The following is a 21,116-nucleotide window of genomic DNA, read 5'->3' as shown; positions in this document are numbered from 1 at the left end:
AGAATGGATCTCTTCAGGAGACCACCTGCCCTACTTGGAGAGGGCTTTAAGTCAACCTTATATTGAGAGTTTCAGCTAATTATCTCTTTTATTAGTCAGTATCTGCAATATTAATACACCAGGCTTATTAAAAGAGGACTGAATTATTTTTATTTGTTTTCGGACCAGCGATGCTCATAGGGATTACTCCTGACTCTGCACTCAGGAATTATTTCTGGTGGGATCAGGGGACTACAGAGGATGCCCAGGATCAAACCTCAGTCAACTGCATCCAAGACAAGCACCCTACCTGCAAGGAGAAGTTAACTTTTTAAGTTTACATTTAAGTAACATTTAAACATTTTAGGAGAGTGTAAGGCATGATTATTAATGGGGGAAAATTGAGTATAAAAACAGCTGTCCTCTAGGTGCTTAAAATCTTGTTACCACTGTTCCATTTTTCTTAAGAAGCCTGGTTTAGGTTCAGATTCCTCTTCAAACAGTTTTAAACTGGTTGTTGACAGAAATGAACTAAACTTTATTTTATCTCTCCATAAGAGCACCTTCTAACCAGATAGTAACTTCTGTAAATGTAGTAGTGACTGACAAAATGAAGAATGGCAAAATGCTCTTTTGCCTTTGGAACCAAAGACTGCCATTTGGTTTGAAAATAAATAATGTTGAAAATCTTATGATGAAATGACAATGAAGAGAATTTTTTTCCTCTAAAAATTCATTTAGTGTTTTTGGTAGAAACAAAAGAATGATGCCTTTGGTTCAGTTGGTTAGGAGAGGATTTGGAAGCTTTGTTTCCTGTAGAAAATTATCCTTATCTTAAACTGTAATCTTTCTGAATTCTGTTGCATGCATTGCTGCATTGCCTTTTTATTTGTGCTCTTATCTTCATGGCAAATGTATTTTAAAATTCAGCCTCTGGAATTATTATTGCCATTGATGCATTGTGTTATTTTTAATGATATTTTTATTTATTCCTTTACTAGCTGGATTGCCTTTTGCAATTCTTACTTCAAGGCATACCCCCTTCCAACGAGGATTATTCTGTAATGATGATTCCATCAAGTACCCTTACAAAGAAGACACCATACCCTATGCATTACTAGGTGGAATAATCATTCCATTTAGTATTATCGTTGTAAGTTAAATCCACTTTTCCAAGTTTATCACTTTTGGACAGTTGACTTAATTTTGTGTTAATGTGTTAATGAATGTATGTATTATCCTCCAAAACAATGTTTTTCCCAAAAACTTGTAGTTGAAGGTATTCTTTGATGAAGAGTCAAAATAGTAACAGTACATCATTAGAAATATCGTACTGAATACTTTCATATTTTATGTTAGTCTTTCAAAGTCATTATAAATTTTAAAGCTGTGATTTGCTAGTTTCAGTAACCATGAAGTTATGCAAAGGTGAATATCATAGCAACATATTTCTAGTATAATTTTGCCTGGTTATTATTTGTATTTTATTGAATCTTTGTATGTACCTGCTTTCTAGTTTCTGAGTTCTAGAAAAGAAAAATTGTTAGCTAATGTCGAGATTTCACATTTCAACCTTTTTTACATTGGACTTGTACTAATTCTTGGGCTTTGTGATTAAAAATCACTGCTCTAAAGAATCTTACTTAATCTCACAGTTTATTTATGATCTGTGAACACAAAACAGTTTTAGAGTAATTAAACAGAAGTAATTATTGTTTCCTAGGATTTTAGGTGGGAGGTCAATGATTGCACTAGATGGTCTTTGTTAGCTTTTGACCCAGTGGCCCATGATTTAAGTGAAATAGTTTTATGCTCTGTTGTTTATAGCTTTAGAAATAATATTTTCTTATAGGTCCTGGGAGACAGCTTAAAGGGCTGGAACACATGCTTTGCATGCAGGAAGCCTGGTTTGTTTAGTCCTTGGTGAACTGCATTATCCCCCAAATACCAACACAAATTACCCCCAAACAGTGCTCTGAGAGTAGCCCCATAGCACTGCTAATATAGTTCCAAAACAAGGACGAAAGATTTCTTAGAGTTAAAAGTACAAGAACATAGCATATAACTTCTTTACTTTGGAGTTCACTTTCAAAATAGTATTTTTAACATGAAAATTCAATATTTTATTCAAGAAAGAATACAGCTCCTTCTTAGCTCTAAAAGTTAATGAACTTATAATTTATGGAGCATAATTAATAAAAGGAAAGATTTCATTAGTTTTTTTGTTTTTATTTTTGTTTTTCACAAGACTGAGCTCCTTGAAGATTGAGATAGTGCCTGCTTATCTCAGTATCTTTGCTGCCTGTTATGAAGTATCATAGGTTGTAGGGACTGGGAATAGAATGGAGAAAATGTGCAGAAACGCTGGGGCCTTCTACAGAACAAGGCAGACTTAAGCAGCCAAGGATCTGTTTAATAGAGATCATTATGCTAAGATTCTACTACTAAATGGAAGCCAGCCAAACCTATGATTCTTCCATTAAGGAGGTAGTTATAGTAGGCCTGATTTTTGAAGAATGTATGTTTCTTGAAAGATTACTGTTCAAATATAAAAACATTTTAGTGGGACTCTTAGTTGCAGATAGCAGCTGACTTCTGATAAGAGTCAAGTACCAAAACAAACTTGGAATAAATGTACTTGACTTTAAATTCTACTTTTCTTTGTGTATCAGAATCACAAGGGGGCCAGAGTGATAGCACATTAGTAGGGCATTTGCCTTGCACGCGGCTGACCCAGGACGGACTTGGGTTCAATTCTCAGTGTCCCCCAAGTCAAGTCAGGAGCGATTTCTGAATGCATAACCACAAGTAACCCCTGAGTGTCATCCCCTCCCCCCCCCAAAAAAAAGACTATGGAAAGTGCTTGCTTTCTGCAGAGTGGCTGGTCCTGAGGCCCGTGACGACCTGGTCCCACAAGCACAGGTCTGGCAGAACTCTCAACAAGAACTTGTTGAACTTGATTTAAAATGATATTTAAAAATATATTTCTTTTAGTTTTTGACCACACCCAGCTCTCTTCAGGATTTGATTCTGGATCTGTGTTTAGGAATTACTGTAGTCAGTCCAGGGGACAAGGGACCATATGCGGTACTAAATTTCAAATCAGGGTATATGCAAGGCAAATGTCTTAATCCTCATGCTCTCTCTCTATCCAGCTCCTAAAATAATTTTAGGTTATTAATTATCAACACTTTCAGGTAGCACTTGCTTATACTTTAATTTTAATTTTTATTTTGTTTAACTTTATTTACTAGAAATTAAACCACTTATTGAATCGCTGTGATTCATTTTTAATATTATATCTTTGTTGGGATTTCTACACTGACCACAAATATATACTTGTCTGAGGGAACTTGGTAAGGAGCTCATGTAATTTCTTAGAAGACAAGGAAGAATTTCCATAAGAGAAAATAGTTTGTAATATAAAAGAGTACAGAGTAGTTAAAAAAAGTGTTCAATCTGATTTGATTTTAAAAGTGATTCAGGAATAAAGAGAATGGGGAGTAAAGATGTTTAGGAAGGATTAAAACTTCGCCAATGGTTTTAGGCTGTTCTTTTGAGAGGAATGGTCTTGATCTGAATACACATAACTGTTGTGATGTGTGAGGGATATATAAAATTATTTTGATCAGTGATGATATAAAAGATAGTGAAGAAATTCTCTGTGAAATATGATATAAATGAATCACACTGAGATAATTTATTTCCTTTGATCTTTAATAGTATATCGTTTTATTCCCCTATTTCATTAATTCTTTGATATTCTATCTTGAGATTATTATATTATTCTATCTTTAGATTCTAAGTAAATAGCACATGACAAGTCCTCCCTGCTTAAAGATGAGACCACAAGTGAGCTAGAACGTAGACTATGTCATAAACTACAAATTGGTATGAATGAATCAATGTGCAAGATATGATAGCAAACAGAAAGATTGACGGTCCTGTGCAGGTAGAGCTCAGACATGGTCCTACATTTAATTTAAGAATTGACTTAGTCTTAGAACTTTTCTGTTTCTCAAAAAGACGATGTAAATTGATCTAAAATTTCAGTTTTAGTGTCCCACATTTCCTCAGTATTAAAGTTAAGTTTTGTCTTACACTAATTCATAGGTCACCCATCAGTCTCTGCATGATGTATTAAATGCTCCCAGCCAGCTGACTTCCTAGCAGTGGCACAAATCAGTTTGGGTGGTTCTAAATGATGCTCATTATGACTATGAAGACTCACAAATGTGAATCTGTATCTAGGAAATAGTTTAGAGCTTATATAAAAGTCACTGCCAAGATATGCAAGTGCCATCTACTTCAATGGTGACTGAGTGACATGTATTTTATATTATCAAAGATCAGTTCCATTAACACTACAGAGAAATCTGGAATACTTGTACAGCCTCTGAGACCTTACATACAAGGCCACTGGGGCCTTGTCAAGGACTCTAGTGTTGGAAATTGTGTAAGTATGATGTCCTTAAAAGTACATATGCTTTCTCTGTTCTGTCACACTTGTTTTCAGAAAAAATATCTAATTAAATCATCTGCATGAGGGGTATATGTCTGTGGGGCTTTTAAAGTATTTTAACCAAGAGTGGTTACCATTTACCTAAGAGATAGCTCCTTCTATTAAAATTGATTGACTTACCATCTACTTAGCTTAAAGCAGTCCTGTTATGGTGTAGCTTTCTATTTAATAACAGAATTTCACTTTTGCTTTTATAAAATTCATGATATAGTTGTCAGGTGTTTGGGATTTTCTTTGTGTGTGTGTGTGTTTTGGGGCCACACTCAGTGGTACTCAGGGGGTTTACTCCTAGCTTTATGCTAAGGGATCACTCTTGGTGAGGCTTAGGGTGGCCATACAGGGTACCAGGAATTTAACCTGGGTTGTTAAACCCACTCTACTATCTATCAGGCCCCTAGATTTTTTTCTTTCTTTTTTTTTTTTGAGCCACACTTGGTGGTGCTTACAAGCTACTATGGCACAGTGCTTGGAGAGAAGTGGGAGATGTCACTTCTGGAAGTGCTTGGGAACTAAACACTGCTGGGGAGCAAATCTGGGCTTCCTGTGTGCAAAACATGCACTCTAGCCCTTGAGCCTACCTGTCCAAGTGTTGACACCTTAATTATGGAACTTTAGGAACCACTGAGTCAGATGAGGAAAGAATTTTTGGATATCAGGTTTTTGATATTCCTTTTGGGAGACAACCATTTTATCTTACAGTAAGGACTTAGCCTAGAGACAATTAGATGTAACTAAATTGAAATGTTGATTGCCTGGTGAGACTATTTTCATTTAATACAATCTGAAAACTAGTGTGTGTCTTCTTTTGAAGGTTGTTTTTCTGTACCACATCTAGTGGGTGGGTGCTTGATTATTCCTGGCTCTGTGCTCAGAAATCACTCCTGGCAGGTTCAGGGGATCATATGGGATACCGGGAATCGAACCCAGCTCAGCCACATGCAAGGCAAATGACCTACCCACTGTGCTATCACTCCCACACCTCAGTTCTGTCCTTTCTTAACATCACCAGTATACCTGAAACCTCTTGGCCCCTAGTCCCATCCCTTCATATTTGTTTTCTCCATTTCTATTCAGTTTCTTTCCTTCTTTCTATACTCTGGGGCCTAGAGTGCTCTTGACAAACCCCACTTAAACCATTTCATTTTTTCATAGTTATTCTAAATACAACATATAAGTGTTACCATTCTTAAAACAGTTTTTTAATGTAATTTATCATCATTTCTGTGTTTTACTTAAATTGCCTGATTTTATTTGAAATAAGAAAATGGTTAAAGTTATTGTCAAAAGCTAGAACATTTAGGCTTTTCTTTTTTATTTCCTTTTGAATTTTAACTTCTGGGCCACACCTGTGTTCAGGACTTATTCCTGGCTCTGTGCTTAGAGAGTACTGGTGGTGCATGGGAGACCATCTGGGATGCTGGGAATCAAACCTGGATCGGCCACATACAAGTCAAATGACTTTCCTGTTGTACTGTTTCTCTGGTCCCAAATTTCTAGTTTTAAAATGAATAAGCTAGAAGGATATAGTATTGTGACTACAGGAAATTGCTATGTTTATATTTGCAAATTGTTAACCATAGATCTTATAAGTTTTCATTGCAAGAAAAAATATAACTGGTGATAATGTTAACTAGCGTTATTAAAACCTAATAAATGTGTACTGTGTACAAATATCAATTTATTTTGTTTAAATGATTGAAACTATATATTATGTGTCAATTAAAATGTACAATGAAGTGCCATATTACTGCTTTAACATATATTTTTTTCTTTTTCAGATGATTATTGGAGAAAGTCTATGTGTCTACTTTAAACAGTTGCACTCAAATTCCTTTATCAGGAACAACTATGTGGCCACTATTTACAAAGCCACCGGAACATTTTTATTTGGTGCAGCTGCTAGTCAATCCCTGACTGACATTGCGAAGTATTCAATAGGCAGACTGCGGCCTCACTTTTTGGATATTTGCAACCCAGATTGGTCACATATCAACTGCAGTGAAGGCTACATTGAAAATTATGTATGTCGAGGGGATAGTCAAAAAATTAAGGAAGGCAGGTGAGCGTTGAATTTTTAATACTCATGTACCTTATTGTATTCTTGGGATAGGTCATTGCCAGGGGCTGAGCTGTTTGCTAGCATAGAGAAGGAAACTGTGTATAGTGGGAGCAGAATTGAGAGCATTTGCTGTTGAGATCTGTTCTCTCTACCAATATTTTCCCCATGTTGTATCCTTCTATTTAAGAATATTTGATGCCTCCCTTTTAATCACCATGTACAGCAACAAAATTAACTTCTTACTATAGTGCAAATAGGGATGGAAAATGTTTTCTTAAAGCACCAGACAATATTTTTTTTAAAACTTTGTAGGTGTTTTCTATAGCTTTGCAAATGTAATGTTATAGCAGGGAAAAGAAAAAGGAATCATAGACAATCTTTGAGTTGACTAGTGAGGCTGTGTGCCAATAAATAATAAAGTCTTATTTATCAGACTAATGTCTATCCAGAGGTTCTATTTGCTGATGTCTCTTATCTCAATCATGTATTCTTGCTTTCAATTTTGTTATGTTTTGGGGTAGGAAGGGCAAGTTGGAGTGCCCAGGGCTTACTCCTGGCTCTCTGTTAAGGTTCACACCTGGCCGTGCTTCTGGAACCATGCATGGTACTGGGACTGAATTGGTATCATCTGTGTTCAAGGCAAGTGAACACCTTGAGCCCTAGTTTAAACAAACGATTTATTTTTTTAAATATATTTTATTTTATTTTATTTAAACACCTTGATTACATACATGGTTGTGTTTGGGTTTCAGTCATGTAAAGAACACCACCCATCACCAGTGCAACATTCCCATCACCAAAGTCCCAAATCTCCCTCCTCCCCACCCAACCCCGCCTGTACTCTAGACAGGCTTTCCATTTCCCTCATACATTCTCATTATTAGGACAGTTCAGAATGTAGTTATTTCTCTAACTAAACTCATCACTCTTTGTGGTGAGCTTCATGAGGTGAGCTGGAACTTCCAGCTCTTTTTTCTTTTGTGTCTGAAAATTATTATTGCAAGAATGTTTTTCATTTTTCTTAAAACCCATAGATGAGTGAGACCATTCTGCATTTTTTCTCTCTCTCTCTCTGACTTATTTCACTCAGCATAATAGATTCCATGTACATCCATGTATAGGAAAATTTCATGACTTCATCTCTCCTGACAGCTGCATAATATTCCATTGTGTATATGTACCACAGTTTCTTTAGCCATTCGTCTGTTGAAGGGCATCTTGGTTGTTTCCAGAGTCTTGCTATGATAAATAGTGCTGTGATGAATATAGGTGTAAGGAAGGGATTTTTGTATTGTATTTTTGTGTTCCTAGGGTATATTCCTAGGAGGGGTATAGCTGGATCGTATGGGAGCTCGATTTCCAGTTTTTGGAGGAATCTCCATCTCGCTTTCCATAAAGGTTGAACTAGGTGGCATTCCCACTAGCAGTGGATAAGAGTTCCTTTCTCTCCACATCCCCGCCAACACTGTTTGTTCTCATTCTTTGTGATGTGTGCCAATCTCTGTGGTGTGAGGTGGTACCTCATAGTTGTTTTGATTTGCATCTCCCTGATGATTAGTGATGTGGAGCATTTTTTCATGTGTCTTTTGGCCATTTGTATTTCTTCTTTGTCAAAGTGTCTGTCCATTTCTTCTCCCCATTTTTTGATGGGATTAGATGTTTTCTTCTTGTAAATTTCTGTCAGTGCCTTGTATATTTTGGAGATTAGCCCCTTATCTGATGGGTATTGGGTGAATAGTTTCTTCCACTCAGTGGGTGGCTCTTGTATCCTGGACGCTATTTCCTTTGAGGTGCAGAAGCTTCTCAACTTAATATATTCCCATCTGTTAATCTCTGCTTTCACTTGCTTGGAGAGTGCAGTTTCCTCCTTGAATATGCCTGTAGTCTCAATGTCCTGGAGTGTTTTTCCTACGTGTTGTTCTATATATCTTATGGTTGCGGGTCTGATATTGAGGTTTTTCATTCATTTGGATTTTACCTTTGTACATGATGTTAGCTGGGGGTCTAAGTTCAATTTTTTGCAAGTGGCTAGCCAGTTGTGCCAACACCTCTTGCTGAAGAGGCTTTCTTTGCTCCATTTAGGATTTCTTGCTCCTTTATCAAAACTTAGGTGATTATATGTCAGGGGAACATTCTCTGAGTATTCAAACCTATTCCACTGATCTGGGGGCTCGTCTTTATTCCAATACCATGCTGTTTTGATAACTATTGCTTTGTTGTAAATTTTAAAATTGGGGAGAGTAATTCCTCCCATATTCCTTTTCCCAATGATTGCTTTAGCTATTCTAGGGTGTTTATTGTTCCAAATGAATTTCAAAAATGCCTGATCCACTTCTTTGAAGAATGTCACAGGTATCTTTAGAGGGATCACATTAAATCTGTACAATGTCTTGGGGAGTATTGCCATTTTGATGATGTTAATCCTGCCAATCCATAGCAGGGTATGTATTTCCATTTCCGCGTGTCCTCTCTTATTTCTTGGAGCAGAGTTTTATAGTTTTCTTTGTATAGGTCCTTCACATTTTTAGTCAAGTTGATTCCAAGATATTTGAGTTTGTGTGGCACTATTGTGAATGGGGTTGTTTTCTTAATGTCCATTTCTTCCTTATTACTATTAGTGTATAGAAAGGCCATTGATTTTTGTGTGTTAATTTTGTAGCCTGCCACCTTGCTATATGAGTCTATTGTTTCTAGAAGCTTTTTGGTAGAGTCTTTAGGGTTTTCTAAGTAGAGTATCATGTCATCTGCAAACAGTGAGAGCTTGACTTCTTCCTTTCCTATCTGGATTCCCTTGGTATCTTTTTCTTGCCTAATTGCTATTTCGAGTACTTCCAGTGTTATGTTGAATAGGAGTGGTGAGAGAGGACAGCCTTGTCTTGTGCCAGAATTTAGAGGGAAGGCTTTTAGTTTTTCTTCATTGAGGATAATATTTGCCACTGCCTTGTGGTAGATGGCCTTAACTATATTGAGAAAGATTCCTTTCATTCCCATCTTGCTGAGAGTTTTGATCAAGAATGGATGTTGAAACAACTTATTTTTTGTAAGATAAGTTCATTCTTATCCTGATAGCTGTAGATTCTCCTGTTTTCTTCTTACTGTATCAGGAACACTTTTTGACAGGATTGAAATATACTTTTGAGAACTAAAGGTCCCACTCCTTTCGTTTGTATCTCAGCAAGTGAAATAGAAGCCCAAAAACATTAAATGGAAGTATATGTAGGTAGCTGCAACTGGTCTCATGGTTCAGAATTGTCAGCTTTATGTGTTCTGTATGAGTAACTATACATTTTAACATAGTCATACATTTCTCATATATTGTCCAACAGATCTTTCTTTTGGGCAAAACATTCATTTATTTTATGATTCTTCTTATCAGCTACTATATAACATTTATAAGTATTGTTTCCTATGAGATATGCCTTTTTCTATAAAATACCTGCCTCTGGAAATAATCTTAGCATTGTATATTTTGCCTGATAATATATAGCTACTCTAGTTTTCTTATGTTTCATGTTGGCACAGTATATATTTTCTAGGTAAAACTTTAAATGAATTGAAATTTTGAACTTAATACTATATTTGTTGGCTATGTTAAAGTATATAACTAGGTTTTGTTTATTTTATTTCCCTCTGAAAAGTCTTTTGGGTCAGGAGTAATCCCTGAGAATCAAATGGGTGTGCCCCCCCCCCAAAAAAAAAGAAAAAAAAAAAAGAAAAGTCTTTTGGGGCTCTGTGCCCACAACCTCTTTACACCCTTAGGGTTTTATATTGGCTATGTATATTGGCCATCCTTGTCTGTAATAAATCTAACAATGTAGTGATAGAATTATTTTTTATAAATGTTTATGTTTCAAAAAATTAGTAGAAATTAGGGCCCGGAGGATAGCGCAGCGGCGTTTGCCTTGCAAGCAGCCGATCCAGGACCTAAGGTGGTTGGTTCAAATCCCGGTGTCCCATATGGTACCCCGTGCCTGCTAGGAGCTATTTCTGAGCAGACAGCTAGGAGTAACCCCTGAGCACCCACTGGGTGTGGCCCAAAAACCAGAAACCAAAAAAAAAAAAAAAAAAAAAAAGAAAGAAATTAGTAGAAATTAAATGAAGACTTTTTTTAATGATTTGGAGATATCATCTCCTCAGCAAATAATTTCAAGATATATAGGAAGGTATCTGTTTTTTTTTTTTTTTAAGTTCTTTGTTCCAATGGGGCATAGTGGGGAATTTGGGATTCAGGATATCCCCAGGTGTTATTTCAGTGTAAAGAAACTGTTTTGTTTTTTGGGGCCACACCCAGTAGTACTCAGGGGTTACTCCTGGCTCTGCACTCAGGAATAACTCCTTGGAATACCATATAGGATGCCGGAGCCTGAACCTAGTTGGTTTCCTGCAAGGCAAGCACCCTCCCTGCTGTGCTGTGCTATCACTCTGGCCCAACTTTAATAATTTTGTGGACCAGTCTCCTAGCAATAAATGGTTGGCTTTTGTTTATTTGAAAATTCTTTTTTTTTTTTTTTGGTTTTCGGGCCACACCCGTTTGATGCAGACACCTTACCTCTAGCGCCACCTTCTCAGCCCCTGAAAATTCTTTTTTATTGCTTTCACTTTTCGAGAATAGTTTTGCTGGATATATATTTCCTTTGTATGGTCTACTGGTTACTGTTGCTTCTGCATTTATTGGATTCCTATATACGTGTCTGTGATTCTTTACTATTATACCATTATCATAATATTTTACATAAATTTTAACAGCCTAATTCTGTCTTAATATTTGTACTACTCAGGGTTTGCTGAGCTTTTTAAAGGTGTTGACCATTTGAACCTCAATAATGCCACCACCAGTCACCATTTGTGTCTCTAATATCACTCCTGCACCACCAGTAGAAAATAAAGAGGAATTTTAGAAACCTATTTACTATTGTGAATAAGGATTAATTTAAACTCTAGGAAATATCCTTATAAATCATTCAAAAGACAAAAATTCTTCACACAGTCGTTTTTTTGGGTACATAAATATTAGCTCAGAGTTTTATGTGAAAGCGTATCGATAGATGAAGTTTTTTTAAAGTCATATGAATAAAATGTGAGAAATATAATTTATTTAGAGCTCTGTCTGTCATACTAATTTTTTCCTGGTATTTCTAAATTGGTCCGTATACTAATTATACTTTAAAGTGCACAGGCTTTTTTTTTTTTTTATCACCCTTTAAAATTTCTACACCACATCTGTCATTGTGAAGTCTCCTGTAAGGGTCAGAGAAGTCTCTTCAAAAGCAATATAAATAACATAAATTGTGGAGTGGATATTTTCAATGAGATGAACTCTTGGTTAAGGATTTCAGTATTCTGAAGCAAGAAAGAAAAAGAATAATCAAGAACAGAGATGAAAATTTGAGACTTTGGGCCCGGAGAGATAGCACAGCGGCGTTTGCCTTGCAAGCAGCCGATCCAGGACCAAAGGTAGTTGGTTCGAATCCCCGAGCCTGCCAGGAGCTATTTCTGAGCAGACAGCCAGGAGTAACCCCTGAGCACCGCTGAGTGTGGCCCAAAAACAAAAACAAAAAAGAAGAAAGAAAATTTGAGACTTTGTATCTTCCAATAAAAATGTTTTCTATTTTCTATTTTCTATTCCTCTCTTAAATATTAAAAGTCAGGATTGTCAGAAATGCAAAAACATTTCAGTCTGGACTTTGTCTATATTTAATGAAGATTATAATGTAATCTTTTAAAAGTATGGAAGTATTTATCTCTACTGCTTGTCCCCTTGGAATTTTAAAACATAAAATTATATTGCTTGACACTGGAAAGAAGGAAACATAAGCACCAGAATGAGTCATTTTTGTTGACTGTATAAATGAGTCACAATTACATCTTAGAGTAAGTGTACCCTGCTACAATTTTGGGTTTTGGTTCAAGTTTTTTCCTCTCATGTTTTAAAATCTTATTTTTCTTTTCCTCCTCCTGCCCTGCACACATCAGCACACTTTCATGCTCCGATATCTCTCATATTACAGTACTTCCACTGACTTCATTTGTGATGGTCATTGAACCCATGTAGTTAAATCATGTATCTTCCTTCTAAGAACAACCTTATCTTTAGATCTGTGACTGTTGAATCATAGTGGATTGTTAGAAAAACCTTAGTGACTAGTTAAAATGCATTCTGGACCCCATCCCCTAGATTTGATTCAGAAGGTTTGGAGGTGATGCCTGAGGATTTGTTTTAACAAGTTCTTAGTTGCTGCTTCCTGCTGTTGATCTCAGGACCACACTTTGTAAAGTCCAGGCCATGGGGACATGAATTTGTATGACTGTCAAGATTAAAGAGTTGATATTACCCTGTTAAGTAAGGTTATGCATAGCTGCCTGCTGTTTGTGTTAGTGAAATCTATAAATTTGTTTCTTCTTCTTCTTTTTTTTTTTTGACTTTTCTTACTTGTGTATACATAAACTTAGTATTCCTCATCAATTCTGCTTGACTAACCTCTGGTTATATGAATAAGATACACAATACAAAGTGATTTCTGTTTGGATTATGACAACTTTGTATTGTTTATATGTTTGATTGCAGTATGCCTGATCAAATGTGAGGAATAATCCTTGGATTTTGGATATGACTACTAGGCTGTGACTAAAGCTGAAGTTTGAGGGAGTAAAGTCTCCATAACAAAAGCGCATTATGGCTGAAGTGACTAGCTGGGGTACTTATGTTCCCAGTAAAACCTGTTTCATATTTTGAGAATGATGACTTCTTTGGAATTTAACTATAGATATTACTGGTGAATTTTTAAATATTTTATTTAAGCACCATGGTTACAAACGTGTTCATAATTGGGTTTCAGGGATTTTTTTTGGTGCTCCTTTAAAGAGAGTCACTTTGTTCTAACTTATTTGTATTTATTGTGCATGTATATACCAATAAACTAGACAGCCTTTTATATGGTGTATATATATATGTATAGAATGAAATAAGGGATGATTTCAGAAGATCTTTATTCTTGTGCAAGAACTTTAGTTACTAATGCATATAAAAGGAATATGGTTTTAAGGACAAGCCACTCTGACAATCCCTATTCTGATCGTGATTACCAGACTCTAGAATGTAGCCATTTCAACTTTCCCCTTGCCCAGTGCTGCCCTTCCTAATTTGCCTCACTGTTTTTCACATGCGAGTCACACTAGAATTACTGAATGGTTTGCTGATAGATTGCTGAGCATGGGAAAGTGGTGTAGAAACCCACTAAACTCTGTGAGTGAAAACAATAATACAGCAATCTCAGCTCTCACCAAACAGCTCAGGAAATCTTGACAATGACTTTAGTAACACCATTGTGAGATGTAATAACTTCCACAAATTTTCTTTTACTAAGTTTTCTTTTTTTGTTTTGTTTTTGGGTCACACCCAGCAGTGCTCAGGGGTTACTCCTGACTCTAGGCTCAGAAATTGCCCCTTGCAGGCTCAGGGGGGGACCATATGGGATGCCAGGATTCGAACCACCATCCTTCAGCATGAAAGGCAAATGCCTTACCTCCATGCTACCTCTCCAGCCCCTCACTAAGTATTTTTTTTTTAATTTTGTTTGCTAGTTGTAACAAACAATATAAAGTATATTATTTTGTGCCTGCTAAGTGGCAGGCCTGGGGGTTAGGGAGGGCTTTAGACATTGGTGGAGGTAAGATTACACTGATGTTGGAATTGATGTTGGAACACTGAATGCTCAAAACAACTGTATTATAAAAAACTTTATAAATCATGATCCTTAAATAGTTTAAAACACACAAAAAAGATCACTGGGCCTGATCCCACCACCTCTGAAGAAGCTCTGAAGTGGGAGTTTGGGTGGAGTCCTAAGAATTTGCTTTTCTAGAACTTTCTTAGAGGGTGCTATGGTTCATCTGAGAACTCTATTTCAGCCTATTCCATGGAATTACTAAATTCATCTACCTGTTGTTGATCTAGTCAGTGTGAGGGGGCTATCACAATGATTCATATGCTGCTCCTGTGGTATTCACTGCATAGAAGCTAAGATCTGCTTCAATATTGTATGAATGACAGAGAGTGGCATGCTTTAGAGGAATGAAGATAACTCTTCTCCAGGAATCCAGAGGGATTTAGTTAGAGGAGGCATTTAGGAAATGAGTGAAGTCTGAATCTGTAGGATTGGGATGGAACATGTTCTTGATCCAGTTTGATCAAAGGAGGTTGAAGTTGAAGGCATAAGTTATAAAAGTTCGAGGTCAGATATTAAAGAACTTGGGGTAGCAGTTTAAGGAGTTTGAACTGTATGCCACTGGAAATAAAAGACTGAGAGATTATGATGTTATTTCATATGCAGTAAAATGAAGAATTAGACCCACACTTCAAAGTGAAGCAAACATAGAATTTAAAAACTTGATTTGGAGAAATTAGGACAGGGTCCTAGTAGGAAACAAAGGTGCTGGTAGGAAATTTGCACACGGCTGACAAGGAATAGAGATATTAAGAACTAGTATCTAAGAACATTTTATTTATTTATTTCTGATTCTTTTGGGGGGAGGGTCATACCCGGTGGTGCTCAGGCATTACTCCTGGCTCTGTGCTCAGAAGTCGCTCCTAGTAGGCACAGGATGCACCGTCAGTCCTGGATCGGTTGCGAGCAAGACAAACACCCTACCTACTATCTCTGGCCTCTAGGGACATTTTAGAAAATAGGCACTTTTGGTGTGTTTTTATAAAATACCAATATAACCTACTAAGAATTCAAAAAAGAATATTCATGTTCACTATATGTTGTTTGAGAAGCATTCAGATTAGGGGGTAGGAATATATATATAAGTGTGTGTGTGTGTGTATAGATATGTTTGAGGACCACACCCAGCAGTGCTCAAGGCTTTCTCCTGGCTCTGTGCACAGGGATCACTCTTGACAGGTTTGGGGGACCATTTAAAATGCTGAGGATTGAGGTAGGTTGGGCACACAAGTCAAGTACCCACTATATTAGTATTTTTTGAAAAAGATTTTTATGAGAAATTTTAGTTGAAGCATGTTCTAGCCCACACAGCAGTGTTTGGGCCACCTGGGCCACACCAAGTGGTGCCGGGGACAACATGTTGCATGGGATAAAACAGAAGTGTGAGGTGCATCTAATATAGGATTTATGCCCCATCATCATATATGAATTTAGAACTTGTGATTTAAGGCACAGTGTAAATATTCTGAACATGAAGTTTTAGAGAAACAATAGCTTTGCTATGTGGATACATCAGTGAACAAAGTGGTGTTGGCTTGATGGAATTTTTTAGAATCCTTAAAAGTAAAGTACCTTCTCTTTACTTGGAGGATATTCAATATAAAATACTAAAGTTGTCCATATAGTACAATATATATGGCCATTATAGTATCCTATAACCTGTTCTAATCATCTGATTTAAAATCAGGATTTATATTGTTCTTTTTGTCACAGCTAAGTAGTTGGTATGGCTAAAAGTGATTTTATTTTTGTGTTTACATAGATTAAACCCAGAATGTTTAGCAATTTTAATTACATATTTCCTAGCTGGCACAGGGAGACAGAATATTAACCATATTAAGAATATATCTAGGGGCCGGGCGGTGGCGCTGGAGGTAAGGTGCCTGCCTTGCCTGCGCTAGCCTAGGACGGACCGCGGTTCGATCCCCCGGCGTCCTATATAGTCCCCCAAGAAGCCAGGAGCAACTTCTGAGCGCATAGCCAGGAGTAACCCCTGAGCGTCACAGGGTGTGGCCCAAAAACCAAAAAAAAAAAAAAAAAGAATATATCTAGGGGCCGGAGAGATAGCATGGAGGTAAGGCACTTGCCTTGCATGCAGAAGTTCGGTGGTTCAAATCCTGGCATCCCATATAGTCCCCTGAGCCTGCCAGGAGTGATTTCTGAGTGTAGAGCCAGAAGTATATATCTAAACAAAAAAAATATTAAAAAAAATTAAGCCTATCTTAAATCTTAGCAGAATTCTCAGTAATATTAGACAAGTAATCTCTCATGCTTAGCATACAAGAAGCCTAGATTCAATCTCCATCATACATGCCCCTTACACAAACAGAAAGCATATCCTCAACCCAGGCAGGGAGGTGTCCCCCTGAGCATCTATCTCCCAGTGTAGCAAAAATAAAGTTATTTCTCCCTTCAGGGCCGCAGAGAGTGCTCAAAGGACTGGTGGGTTCACGCTTTCCATGCAGGAGCCATGGGTTTAGTTTCTGGCACCACGTGATCCCCCATACCCAGTGCAGCCCCCAACTCCCAGGCACCAAGTTGGGAGTAGCCCCCAAGCATTACTAGATGTCGCCCCAAGCATTACTAGATATCACCCCCAAACAAATAACTACCCCACCAAAACTCAGTTGCAAACATTTACTTGCTACTTCCTAAAATATAGTCTAAAAGGTTTTTGGTTTGGTTTGGTTTTTGGGCCACACACTCACTGGCACTCAGGGATAGCTACTCCTGGCTCTGCGCTCAGAAATCACTCCTGGAAGGCTTGGGGACCATATGGGATGCCAGGGATCAAACCTGGGTTGACCATGTGCAAGGCAAACAGTTTTGCTGTCGCTTTGGCCCCTAGAAGTATTCTGATCCAGGGTGCCTAATTCTTTCTCTACCAGGCAGGGCATATTAAATTATTCAAGAGCCTTAGTTTCATTGCTTTGTTTCTATTTCTATACAGGAAAAGCATATTTTCATGATACATTCTTTGCATAGGATACTTTTTAGTTCTCAAATTTACCTTTTCTGTATCAGTGACTATATAAGCAGAATCCAGGTCCTGAATACAGAGATTTCCCTTTCTCAAAGTGTATAAATCTAAGCTTTGATCTATTCCATCATTTATAGGTGAAGCCCAGATGTTTATATGCTGTAATATTGAGATGATTAATTTCATACAGGACTGCAGTACAGTTTATAATGAAATATAGAAGCCATTAACCTGGTGGCAAGATGTGTACCCATTTAAAATCTTGAACTTCCAATGAAAATTCTTTGGTTTTGTTTTTGCTTTTGCTTCATACTTGATAGTGCTCAGGACTTACTCCTGGCTCTTGACAGGAATCAGGCAGGGCTTAGGATACTAAGTTGGCTGCATGCAAGGCAAGTGCCTTACCAGTCAGTCACTCTCCAGCCTATCCCCCTGAAATTTTTAAAAAGATGTTTTACTTTTTTAAAAAGTCAATTTCTGAGCGTTCCAAAGGATGTAATAACTGTCAGGTGCAGACCCTGCAAGTGGAAAATAAACCCTCAATTATGGCAATTTAAGTTTATATATAATAAGGTAAGATTGTCAGTACCAGTTATGACTTTAAAAATGTTCAGTAAGCCTGCTCTCCGTGACTCATCACCCACTTAGGGCCCTGATGGTCCTGTCCTAACACTTCAACCACTTCAAAGTTATACCCCCATGAAGTTAGGGGAAGAAGCTATGTCTAGGACAGGTAAAGTTTATAAAGTCAAGAATGTCATTGGCCTTGGATGAGAAAATGAAATTTTCTTTGTCTTTCAGATTATCCTTTTACTCGGGTCATTCTTCCTTCTCCATGTACTGCATGCTGTTCCTGGCAGTAAGTACTTTGTGTCCATTGATGGGGTTACACGATGGGGTACACATTGCTTATGTTGTATTTCTTCTCCATCTCCAATGCTGACCTCCAATGTTCTATCAGCTTCTCAGTTATGTGCACTCCAGTAGGTTGAGAGGAGAAATGTCTGTTTTTGCCAACTCAGTTGAAATTGAGGGTTTTGTGGTTCATTTGTTTGCTTTATTTTTTATAACCTGTTGTTTATAAGTAGCAAACAGGGCACATCATAATTTGCAAGATGCAAATTGGGAACTTTCGGGATTATAATAGGGTCTCTTAATTTGGGCATAACTTTTTTCCCTGGTGTTGCTTAAGAGCCTAAAAGGATAGTGAATTTCTCATGTTTGTTGGTAAAAATCTTGATGTACCCATGGGGCCGGAGAGATAGCATGGAGGTAAGGCGTTTGCCTCTCATGCAGGAGGTCATCGGTTCGAATCCCGGCGTTCCATATATGGTCCTCCCGTGCCTGCCAGGAGCAATTTCTGAGCCTGGAGCCAGGAATAACCCCTGAGCACTGCCGGGTGTGACCCAAAAACCACAAAAAAAAAAAAAAAAAAAAAAAAATCTTGATGTACCTGTGGATGTATACTTAAGGGCTCAGAAGTCTGCGTCATTTAGATGTAAAGGGTGAAAAATTAAAATAAATAGATTTGTCATACACCAAGGATTTTCTTGAGGAGAAAGCAGGTCAGAGCAGCCATATACTATGTATCCCAGGCTGTAAGCAGTGGAAATATTTACTTGCTGCAAGCCGCAGCTTTTATTTCAGCCAGAAACACTCAGATGTCTCCCTGCTTGCCAGCTTTCACATTTATGGGCAGCACTTAACCAGTACCACCCGCCCCCCCAAATTCCTCAGGTGATGACTCATCTTATTTGCCTGAGTATCCTTGGCATCATGGGTCAAGCTCAGAGTTGGATGAAGCAGTAGCATTATTTAAATCCCTTCAAGTTTTTTGATACCTTCCAACTTCCTATCAAGAATTCCTGACATCCAGAAATTAAGTATTTTAAAAATAGCTCTTAAAGAGCCATGGTTATGACCTTTTTAAGAGAAGAAATGGAAGTATAAAACATTTTTCAGAGGGGCCCAATCAATAGTTCAGCAGGTAGCTGCTTGCCCTACATATGGCCACCCTGGTTCGATTCCCAGCACCCCTGATGGCCCCCTGAGCACTCTAGGAGTATTTCCTGAGGGCAGAGCCAGGAGTAACCCCTAAGTACTGTTAGATGTGCCCCCCCCAAAAAAAAAACAACCTCCCCTTAAAAAAAATAAAGAACATTTTCCCAGCACCATTCTGTTGAGGCTGAACCATCCAGACTGGAAGCTGCTTTGCAAATTAAATTGATTGGGTCTTATTTCTTTGGGTAGTGGCTATCCACATAAGTCTTTATTTCCATACCACCCTCCTCAAAATTCATATCACCCTTAACCTGGCATTGACTGTTTTCCGCATATAAAGCACCTATCCAGAATATAAAAGGTACTTCCAAAGTGTGGATTACTGCTGAGCATTTACAAATGAACAATTCATGGCAAATAAACAAGAATCCTGCCTCATCTTTAGGTGGTATTTAAATTCAGGATCCCCACGAATACTAAAGATTGAAATTCAAGTCCAGAGAAGAGACAAAGGTCTACCTTAGTGTTATCCATCCTGGCTCTATCATGTGGAACAATATTTTAGTTTTCCTTTATTGATCTAAGGAAGGTCCCAGGATCAGACCAGGTCTTATTTTTGTGTATGAAGTGCGTATGCTATTAGTTCAGTTCAGGAGTTGTAATTTTTTCAACAAAAGGTCAAATTAGATTTAGGCGTTGTAGGTCACATGCAGTCTTAGTCTCGTTTATTTTTTATAATTTTTATTGAGACCAATGTGAATTCTCATGTTTATTTTTTAAAATAACCTTTTAAAATGTAGAAGCTATTAACATGAAAGCCTACCTGACTAAATGAAAAGAAAAAAAAAAAATCTGTCCTTTAAAAATTCTCTCCCAGGGCCGGAGTGGTAGCACAAGCCATAAGGTGTCTGCCTTGAGAGTGCTAGCCTAGGATGGACTGCTGTGGTTCGATCCCCGGCGTCCCATATGGTCCCCAAAGCCAGGAGTGATTTCTTTTCTTTTTTTTTTTTTTTTGGTTTTTGGGTCACACTCGGCAGTGCTCAGGGGTTACTACTGGCTGTCTGCTCAGAAATAGCTCCTGGCAGGCACGGGGGACCATATGGGACACCGGGATTTGAACCAACCACCTTAGGTCCTGGATCAGCAGCTTGCAAGGCAAACACCGCTGTGCCATCTCTCCAGGCCCCAGGAGTGATTTCTGAGTGCATAGCCAGGAGAAACCCTGAGCGTCAGTGGGTGTGGTCAAACAACAAAAACAACAACAAAAAATTATCTCCCATTCAAAAATAAATAAAAATTAGAAAAAAAAATTCTCCCCATCATGGACTTTCTTTTTTTCAAAATCCAGGTATTAGATGGTGGGAGATAGCTCCAGTGGTGAATACAGGCACATGTGACATCTTTTCTGGCACCATATGGCCTCCTGAATATGGCTAGGTTGACCTGATTCCAGTCACCACTACAAATTTCCACTAGTGTAGCTCTTTGGATTTAAAGCCCTTTCCTTCCTCTTCACCTTCCTCAGTTGTCCTGAATCTTTGAAACTCTTAATTCTGAAACCCTCTTTGTTGTGACCGCATGTTTTTGCTATCTACCTACATTGGGACTTCATGGAGCTATGGCATCCATGTTTTCTTTGTGGGAAGCATCTCAGTGAAAACTGTATGTTAACTGTTTCTGTTGTCTTTCCCACCATTTCTCTTATTTCTACCTGTAAGCCTTTTTTACCAGAATAGACTGGGAGGAATTCAGAGATCAAAGACTTTCGAAAAGCCAGATCCTATCCTTCCCTTATACCGCCTCCTTCCACTCTCATATTGACTGAAACACCCAATGAACAACTCATTGAGG

General features: G+C 37.8%; 1 protein-coding gene across 2 annotated transcripts in view; it reads left to right on the top strand.

The window, feature by feature from the left end:
- Positions 1-21,116, top strand: part of PLPP1 (phospholipid phosphatase 1) — a 73,987-nt gene that overhangs the window by 47,615 nt on the left and 5,256 nt on the right. Inside the window, exons 2-4 of one of the 2 annotated variants that reach the window (XM_049768130.1) lie at positions 981-1,132; positions 6,280-6,560; positions 18,066-18,123. In XM_049768130.1, coding sequence (XP_049624087.1) covers positions 981-1,132; positions 6,280-6,560; positions 18,066-18,123 — 491 coding nt within the window. The remainder of the gene's footprint in view (positions 1-980; positions 1,133-6,279; positions 6,561-18,065; positions 18,124-21,116) is intronic. The other variant, XM_049768129.1, reaches the window with a different exon arrangement.

This window comes from Suncus etruscus, chromosome 2 (assembly GCF_024139225.1).
Source record: "Suncus etruscus isolate mSunEtr1 chromosome 2, mSunEtr1.pri.cur, whole genome shotgun sequence".
Classification (NCBI taxonomy): domain Eukaryota; kingdom Metazoa; phylum Chordata; class Mammalia; order Eulipotyphla; family Soricidae; genus Suncus; species Suncus etruscus.
This window is presented reverse-complemented; position numbering and strand designations above follow the sequence as displayed.